The 9,638-nt window shown below is 44.0% G+C and overlaps 1 protein-coding gene across 1 annotated transcript; it reads right to left on the bottom strand.

The window, feature by feature from the left end:
* Window positions 1–257: 257 nt before the first annotated feature.
* Window positions 258–5,451, bottom strand: LOC100459356 (cytochrome b-c1 complex subunit Rieske, mitochondrial). The gene is made up of 2 exons (XM_002829006.6): window positions 4,921–5,451; window positions 258–1,140 (listed from the first exon to the last, which is right to left on the bottom strand). The coding sequence occupies exons 1-2, from the start codon at window positions 5,132–5,134 to the stop codon at window positions 530–532; spliced, it is 825 nt and encodes a 274-aa protein (XP_002829052.1). The 5' UTR covers window positions 5,135–5,451; the 3' UTR covers window positions 258–529.
* Between the last annotated feature and the right edge of the window lie 4,187 nt (window positions 5,452–9,638).

The following is a 9,638-nucleotide window of genomic DNA, read 5'->3' on the forward strand; positions in this document are numbered from 1 at the left end:
AGATTAGAGTTGACATTATCACACGGCTTACACAGTAGGGAGGAAACGCATAGCCAGGACTCTTACCAAGTCCGGTGAATAAGGAATACCTAGATACTATTGTTTCTGTCAATGCCATAGACACTTCCCAGGACTTGGAGATGACCTGTTAATTTTACTTCATCCCAACAATGACCTTGCAGAATCTGCGTCCCTGACGCAAAGCAGGAAGCAAATATTTGGGCAAGAAAATAAAGTCAGTTACAGATTTCACAATCTTGTACACCAGTCTATAATTTTTAATTAGAATTAGCTAAAAGACATTGTACCTTTCAAGTGTATGACTGAGCATAACAATGCTTAACAGTGGCTTTAAGTGAATGCTTGAAAGTATTCAACATTAAATTCAATTTACTTCACATTAATGTTTGCAAATACATCATCAATTCTTACATATTTCAAATCAACTTCAAATACAGAAGGCTTGCTCTAAAATAAGTCTTCTGAGGTGACATAAAGACTGAAAAGCCTATGACTTGAGTCCAAGTCTCTAACCAACAATCACCATATCGTCACTGGTGAACTCATATATGGGGACTTCAAGGTTGAGAGGAGCAGGACCCAATCTGATCCTGCCAGATGCATCATAGTGTGACCCATGGCAAGGGCAGTAATAACCACCAAAATCTCCTGCATTTGCAATGGGTACACAACCAAGATGAGTGCAAACACCTATCAGGATAACCCATTCAGGTTTCTTTACTCGATCTAGATCATGCTGTGGGTCCCTCAACTGTGATAATTCAACTGCAGCTTCCTGCTCAATTTCCTTCTGGGTTCTATGACGCACAAACAGGGGTTTGCCTCTCCATTTGAAAGTCATGTTCTTGCCTTCTGGAATATCGGATAACTTGATTTCGATTTTCGCCAGGGCCAACACATCAGCAGAAGCACTCATGCTGGAAACGAACTGGGTGACGACATTCTTGGCAGCATATGCGACACCCACAGTAGTTACTCCAGTTACCAAATAGGAGAAACCTTTCCTAGCCTCGCTGCTTTCTCTTGAAGACTTCGTACTATCTAAAACTTCAAGGCGGCGGTATTCAGAGAAGTCAGGCACCCTGACGTCTGTGTGGGAATAACAAACAGAAGCAGGGACTGCAAGACAAACAGAAGGTTAAAAAACACAATTAGATGAGTATCCTGAAGGGAGTATATATCAGGAAATAGCCGTTTATGGATTCACAGGTAAAAAATCAAATTCTAAAAATGTGAAATATGGCACTCACTGGGTCTCAGAAATAGTCAAATTGGCAGTGCTAGCATATAAAATCTTAAAAATGAAATGAAGTGAACCACTGCCTATCATATTGGTATGAAATCACAAGATACTATTTGTAAATTGAGCTCCCCCTAGTTGGTTGAACATTGCCGATTCAGGATTCACAACACCTCAGTGCATCGCGCTAAAAACGTTAAACAGCAAAATAAACAGTAATATCTCAAAGTTTCCGAAAATTCAACTGCCAAGACTTACTATATAAATCATGCTAAATACCTCCCATACTCTCTGGATTAGAAGGAGACCCTAAAACTCATCTAGTCCACACAGTAAGTTGACGTGTGATCACCTTATTAAGGCAAATGTCCGCCCCTTATAGTCCAATCTATGTTCTTGGAAAAAACTGTTAATTCATAAAATAATAATGATACAATAATAAACATTCTGTGAACTGTATAACTCTAGTTGCAGAAAAATTAAGGTTTCTATTTTATACTCTAGTGTATAAATTAGTGTTACTTTAACTTAAAACCACTAATAGGCAGAGAAGGACATCCTTATCAGAGCTCTCAAAATAAAATGAAAACTGTAAAAGAACTAATTATTTCGATCTAGCGAGGGAAAAAAAGGGCAAAATTTTCATATCTCCCCCTCTTCAGTAAAGGGCAATAGTTACTGTAAAAGCAGGGGTATTATCTTCCCTTTTCACTGCAGTAGTTCTCTCAACTGGGGCACTTCTAGTCTAGGTCATAAAAGAGCCCAAATGAATGTTAAACAAATAATTACTATGTAGTACTTTGGGAGCAAGGAGTTTCTTTGGTAGTTTAAAAAACAAAAACAAGACACAATTACATTCCTCTCTCCCATACTATTTTTAAATATCTGACCAAAAAAATTTTTTACCTAGTACCACTTTTAGGTATGTTTCAGGAAGCAAACCTCTTTGCAGATTGTACATTCATCTTAAGAAATTTGCCACAAAGTTTCCTTTTTAAAAAAGGGGACACTAAAAATTCCTCTTTTAGAAAATGTGTTTCCAAAATAAAGATTTCTTTTATGATGCATTTTTATTGTAATAAACTGCAATTCTACCTTGCTCTACTAGGATATCATCCTAATATACTGTACTTCCTTGAGTAGTCAAACATTACAATATGGAATATTTGAACTGCTTTTCACATGATTCTCAAGATCAATAACTTTATGGAAGCCAGAAGTATTCAAACAATAATGAAACCTACCAAAATCACTCCATATGCTTTTCTGACTAAATCATTTCCTGGAGATGACCAGGACATAGAAAATGGCAACTTGAGATTCACATCCCAGAATCTGTGGAGTCAAAGTGACATCACATCCTATACTACTACTCTAACAAATAAATGCTAACCTGCCAGTATACGCTGGCATTTGGAATTAAGCATAAATTACTTGCTCCTAGCACTACCTGGGATTACAGAAAAGATGAGTTTCCTCCCTAAAAGATAAAGGAATAAAAAGTTCATACTTCTACATTAAAAACAGTATCCACAACCCTTAACAGTATACAAGAAAATGTACAAGAAAACTCAATGGCTTTGCCCTTCTCATTCAGAGATTTGGTGGCAAAAGTCTCCTCCCACTCTATCTAGCTGGTTACACTTTAGTAGGCTACACCACCAAGAATCCTTTCGGAAATTAAACTGCCCTGTTGCAAAAATCATTCTCCAAATATTTACATGAGCTGCATTAGGTCTGACTTTTAGTAAGATGCTAGATTTAATTCTAACCTAAAGCAAAATCAAATACTTAAAGGAGAAAATTTAAGGAATTTTAACAAGTTTTATTTTAAGGTGAGCTCCAATGCGCCTTGGAAATCTGCATGAAAATAGTACAACCTTCCTCTCCAACTCAAGAATCTTCTCCAGATCCAACCCCTCCACTCCCATGAGCCATCCTGCCATGAACCATCTAGACAGACTATAATGTGAACTGAAATTACAGGCTGAAATGATTACAGAAAAGCTTTTTGCCTTATGGTTCTACATTATTTGCCTGTTTCTAAAAAAAATTTCTCTAAGCCAGGTAAGCCTCCAATTTTCTGAAGAAACTTTAGCAACATGACAAATTCCAAAGATGCTTTTCTGTTGCTATTGAAATGTTCTCCTTCCTTCCTTCCCACCTTCAGGTCCCAAGGATGGGCTACGGTACTCTACACCCGCCGTGGACAGTTTCTTCAAAACCCACTGATGCTCCTTAACAAATATTCATTCACAAATACTTTGCACTCACTGTATACAAAATCCGACGTTGTATAGATAGAAAAATAAAGAAGACATTACCTTCTCTATGCCCTTAAGCCCAAGGTTGGAGGAGTTGCCAATAAACACAATACAGAGTGTAAAGTGCATGTGCTATAAAGACAGACAAATCAGCAAATAAAAACTTTATTCACCTGATCCTTACATGAGATTGAAAAGATGGGTAAGGAAAACATAGGGACATGGAGCAACTTAGTGGAAGGACCATGAAGAAAGTGCAGAGCCCAGGGTGAATGAAGGCAGAGTAAAAAGAAAAGTGGCGGGCAATTTGGTTAACGTGTAGGAGAATATCATAAACAGCTATCAATGGAGCCAGGCTGGTAACACAATGAAACACGCAGACCTGGTAAAGGCTGTGACAAACTGGAGAAGACCACTTGCTCCAACTGCGGGGGCAGCCACTATACAGCACGCTATGGACTCTTCCCAAGTAGAAACTAGATCCCAGTATTACCAGCTTCCAGCATTTTAAGAGATGTCATTAGTCTTCCCAGTTTTTTTGAAAACTACACAGCCTGCAGACACACTGCCCACAGGCTGTCATTTCTCTATCTCCGATACAGGGCCAAGTAAAGATGGAATGCGAGGCAAAGAAGATAAACGGGGATCTAAGGACAGAGGGTGTGGAATAGCCCCTGCGAAGAGCTCAGTGGCTACGAAAATTCGTCTTGTCAAATCCCTGCTACCACATGTCCACACCACGGATCCTGGTGCCAGTCATTCTACCTCGTCTGTTTTCTCATCTGTAAAATGTAAATGTCGTCAATCTCTGCCCGTTCTTGAAGACTGATTATGTTGTGACACTACACTGTAACTGACCTTTGTGTATGTGTTTTTTTTTTTTTTTTGGTGGGGGGCTGATGAAGGGGAAGGACACTGAAGGGATCGGTAGTGGTGAGAAGACCAACTTCCCAAATATTAGTGAGTTTCCATTTCTTAAGTTAAGTGCCCAAACTGTGCTAATAGCTTTACGTAGAATTCCTCCACCTAAGCCTCACGACACCCCTACAAAATTGGTAAAGATATGAATCCATTTCACAGGAAGTACGTTTAGAAACTCGCCCAAGGTCAAACGACCTGCAAGCAACAAAACCCCTCAGAGGTGGCTGGAACAGCGGGACTACAGAGCTCGTGAACTCGGCCAAGGAGGAACCAGGCGAAGCCGGCGGACGCGAGTCCAGGCGGGCCCCTAGAAAGACGCCCCGGGCCCGGGGGCTAGGCCCAGCGTCGCGGAGGCCGCCCAGCCCGACCTGATTCAGGCTCCGCTCGCGCGCCCGCGGCCGCTCCCTGCTGGGGGCCGGAGGAGTGGGCACCGAGAGACCCCCAGCCCCGCTCGCGGCCCTCGCCCCGGCTCACCATTGAGGCCCACGGAGGCGACCAAAGGCCGGCGCACGGCCTGGCCGCTCAGCGACTCCCGGCTGAGGAAGGGCCGCTTCAGGTTCAACACAGGCTGCTCCGGGGTGGCGGGCACCGTGGCCTGCACCAAGGGCCGCAGCGCGCCCGCCACCCCGCGGGACGTGGCCGACAGGACGGGCGCGAACGGGCCCGACCGGGTTGCGACCGACAACATGGCGACAGCCGCTCCAACCGCCAAGCTGGTCACTGGGACGACCTTCCAACCACGGCGCAGGCGCGAGGAGGCGCGGGACGCGCGACGTCAGCGCGCCGCCGGAAAGGAAGTTCTGCAGTCCTGCAGGGCGGGGCAAACCTGGAGAGGCGCTGCGTCGGGGGACGGGCTACAAGCCGTCGCTGGGGGCGGGGCTTGCGGCCCACCTGTCGGTCCCGGTGCCACCTGGTCTGTGTCCCGGGAGATCCCCAGAAGAAAGAGAGGGCTGAACAGGGGACCCCACTGACGTCCGATGGGCCGACTTTACGATCCTTTAGGGTAAAAATTTCATCTAGGAAGACCTAGAGATAACAATAAACGATTATAGTTTAACTTAGGGTGGTAATATATCTCAACTAGGACAAAGTCCAGCACATAGTAATCGCTATGTGTTTACTATGATGATTTTTATTATCTTCGTCTAACAGCAACAACAACAAAAAGGCCAGAGGCATCTGTGCAAAGCTCGATAATGCTAATGGATTATGTTTATTAAGCATTCACTGTGTATTTGGTTTTGCGTTTTATTATACCTACGTTGTTTCATTTGTTATCAAGGTCTCTATGAAGTCAGAGCTATTATATCGGCATTTTACCCATGAAGAAACCGAGGTTTAGAGAGATTCTTTTCCGGGAACTGGATAGCCAGCAAGATGTGAAGCAGGGTAATCTGTCTCCTGAGTCTATGCTCTTCAGTGCCACCACTGTTTCCCCAAGTAAGATTTTAGAATTTTAGAGGATGCGCAGAGTTCGCTCATTCACTTTCCATCACACAGTGAGAAAGTTTTGTTTTGTTTTGTTTTGTTTTGTTCTTCAATCTTGATTGCACCAATGAGAAAGTCTCAGTTTGGTGCTAATACATCTTTAATTAAAAAAAAAAAAAAAGTAGAGATGAGGTCTCACTATATTGCCCAGTCCAGTCTCGAACTTCTGGCCTCAAGGAGTCCTGTCTCCGCCTCCCAAAGTACTGGGATTATAGGCATGAGCCAATGCACTTGGCCTCAGTTTGATCCTAATATATCTTTAATTCCTCTCTACACTTGTCTCCCACTTTTAACAGAAAAGATCTTGAGTTAGAAGCTCTTAGCAGAGAACTGAGTCTAGAGTGACTTCATTATATGGTTCATAGTATCGATTTTCTATCCATACTGGTTTTCTATTCTGTACTATACTGAGATAAAGTTTTTCATTTATTTAGGTCAAAAATGATTTAAATATTAAGTAAATGTTAATATAAGCAGTGTACAGAATTGGCTCTGTGCTGTGCATGGGCTCTGTGATCTGGGCAAGTTCCCTCACCTCTCTGTGCCTCAGTTTCCTCACCTGCCAAATGGGGGCAGTAATGATGCCACATGTGTTGTAAAGTTACTGGGAGGAGTAAATGTACTAAAACATGTAAAGCACCTACAAGCAGGCCCAGCACACAGGCAGCACCAAGTGACGATTTGCTGGTGGTTTTTTTATCTGAGATGCCACCTCCTCTAAGAAGCCTTCCCTTGATCCTTGCTGATTCATTGTTATTCCTCATGCCAGGTCCAAAGTGTACTGACAGGTTTCCCCTTTGACCTTCCTATGACTCCTCTTAGGGCCTAGGCTTTGCCCAGCATTATAGCCCAAGAGACTATACTGTACTCTCAAGATTGGAGGCTGCCTCCTCAGGGGCCACCCTGGCCAGGCGCATCACACAGCTGGCTCAGTGCTCTCCCTGGGCAACAACCTTAGGATAAAAGACATTTCCAGAGAAGTTGTCACACACCATGCATGGTTGGAGTGCTTCGCATGAAATAATATCACAATTCCCTCTGAGTTAGTAAGAGTAAATGAAGAATGAATGAATGAATGAATGAGCCTTCACAAAACCTTCACAATGTCCCAGTTGGGTGAACAGAATAGGAATTATCTCCAGACTTCCTGGGTTCAATTTTAGTTTCACCACTCACTAGCTGTGCCCTAGGGCAAGTTATTTAATCTCTGTGTGTGCCTCCGTCTTTCTCTTGTAAAACAGAGATAATAACAGGATCTACCCTAGAGAGTTATTTTAAGGATGAAATGGATTAATATATGTAAAATGCCTAGAACTGTGCCTGGAACACAGTATGTAACTATCTGCAATAATAATAACTTTCTATTTTCTGGATGAAGAAACTAAGACTCACAGAAGACAAATGACCTGCCCAAAGACACACTGATAAGAACCCATCTGGTAGTGGTGTTCTAGTCCAGTGTTGCAGCAGAGAGATGAGTAACTGTATGGCGGAACATCTGTCCTCTCATGGAAGAAGGAGGCCAATGTCCAGGACTGGCAGGCATGCTGGAACTTGGACTTCTGCAGGCCAACCTGGGTTCCACTTGGTAGATGGGGGTCTTGCTGTGTTGCCAAGGCTGGTCTCAAACTCCTGGCCTCAAGCAGTCCTCCTCCCTTAGCCTCCAGAGTAGGTAGAACTACAGGTGCACACCACTGCAACCCCTCAGTGGTTGTTATTTAACTGAAGGGGGTTTTAGCTTTCATGTATCAGCTCACTCTGGAGCCAGACAGCCTGGCCTTCATGCCAGCTCTGCCCCTGACTACCTGTGTGACATCGGGCAACATTACTGAGTGTCAGATTTCTTATTTGTAAAACAGGTATAAAAATGAGACTGCTGTGCAAATTAAAGGAAAGAATCCATGTGAGATATTTAGCACACTGGCATAAAACGAGAGCTTAATAAACATTGTTAGTTTTGTAAACTGAGGAAAAAAATAGCCACAGGCCTGGGAACATAAATGCTTGGTAAGCTTCTCAGTTCCCTGGAAGTCTGACAAGCAATGTGTATGTATGAACAAGGCAGGAGGAAGCATGACACCAAGCCTTCCTTTTAACAAACACTATTTAAATCAGAGGTCGGAAGTCATGGACTGGAGATCATTCTCTCCACACTCATTTCTGCCCAGAGATACCTGGTGATCTGGCATACACACTGCTATGAACCTCAGAATTATTTGCTAGCATTTACAAATTGTGAGTACTCCCACATACAAACTGTGGTAGATGGAATAATGCCTCCCCACAAAAATGTCCACAGCCTAATCCCTAGAACCTGGGAATATGTTACTTTACACGGCAAAGGAATGTTGCAGCCGTGATTGGAGATTGAGATAGGGAGAGTGTATTAGTCTGTTGTCATGCGGCTATGAAGAAATACCTGAGACTGGGTAATTTACAAAGAAAAGAGGTTTAATTGACTCACAGCTCAGCATGGCTGGTTGTGGGGGTGCCCTCAGGAAATTTACAATCATGGCAGGAGTCACCTCTTCACAGGGTGGCAGGAGAGAGAATAAGAGCAGAGCAAAGGGGGAAACCCCTTATAAAGCTATCAGATCTCGTGAGAACTCACTATCATGAGAACAGCATAGGGGAAACCGCCCCCATGATCCATCACCCCCACCTGGTCCCGCCCTTGTTACAACTCAAGGGGATTGTAACAATTCAAGGTGAGATCTGGGTGGGGACACAGAGCCAAACCATATCAGAGAGTCTTCCTGCAGTGTCCGGGTGGGTGCGGCATGTTCATAGGGTCTTAGAAGAGGGAAGCAAGAGGTGAGAGGACAGAAATGCCACATTGCTGGCTTTGAGGGTGGAGCCAGAGGAGGGGCCTGCAGGCAGAGATAGAGCTGGAAATGGAAAGGAAACCTTCTCCCTTAGAGTCTCCAGAAGGAGTGCAGCCCTACAGACCCGTGTTAGGCTTCAGACCTCCAGAATTGTAAAATAATATAATTGCATTATTTTAAGCCACTCGAGGCCCATGTCCTCAACATAGAGAAAGATGGTGGGGTGCTGTCAGCCAGGGTGGGTACCTGCTTGGTGGTCTGGGTCCTTTCCCACTGTGTCCATTCAGTTACATTACCTGCCCACCTGCTGAGTCCTCGAGTTTGGGACCTCAGGTTTATATAATTCCTCGCACAAGCATGATCGATTGATTCCAGAGAGTAGTAGAACACTGATACGCAGGGGAATCTGCTAGTTCCAAGTGTGAGTTGTAGTCTAGACACTTCCTGTTCCCTACAGTCTTTTTTTTTTTTTTTTTTTTTTTTTTTGAGATAAAGTTTTGCTCTGTTGCCCAGGCTGGAGTGCAGTGGTGTGATCTCGGCTCACTGCAACCTCGGCCTCCTGGGTTCAAGCAATTCTGCCTCAGCTTCCCGAGTAGCTGGGATCACAGGCACGTGCCACCATGCCCAGCTAATTTTTGTATTTTTAGTAGAGATAGGATTTCGCCATGTTGGCCAGGGTGGTCTCAAACTCTTGACCTCACATGATTCGCCTGCCACAGCCTCCCAAAGTGCTGGGATTACAGGCGCGAACCACCCTGCCCAGCCCTCTTCCCTACAGTCTTGATGTGTTCATCTGGGCAATGTGTGTTGAGGGGGCATAGGAAGGGGAGCTCTAAGGCAAATGTGCTAGGATTCTGCATTCGTCATCCTCAAAACAAA

This window comes from Pongo abelii, chromosome 20, assembly GCF_028885655.2.
Source record: "Pongo abelii isolate AG06213 chromosome 20, NHGRI_mPonAbe1-v2.0_pri, whole genome shotgun sequence".
In the NCBI taxonomy this organism is placed as follows: domain Eukaryota; kingdom Metazoa; phylum Chordata; class Mammalia; order Primates; family Hominidae; genus Pongo; species Pongo abelii.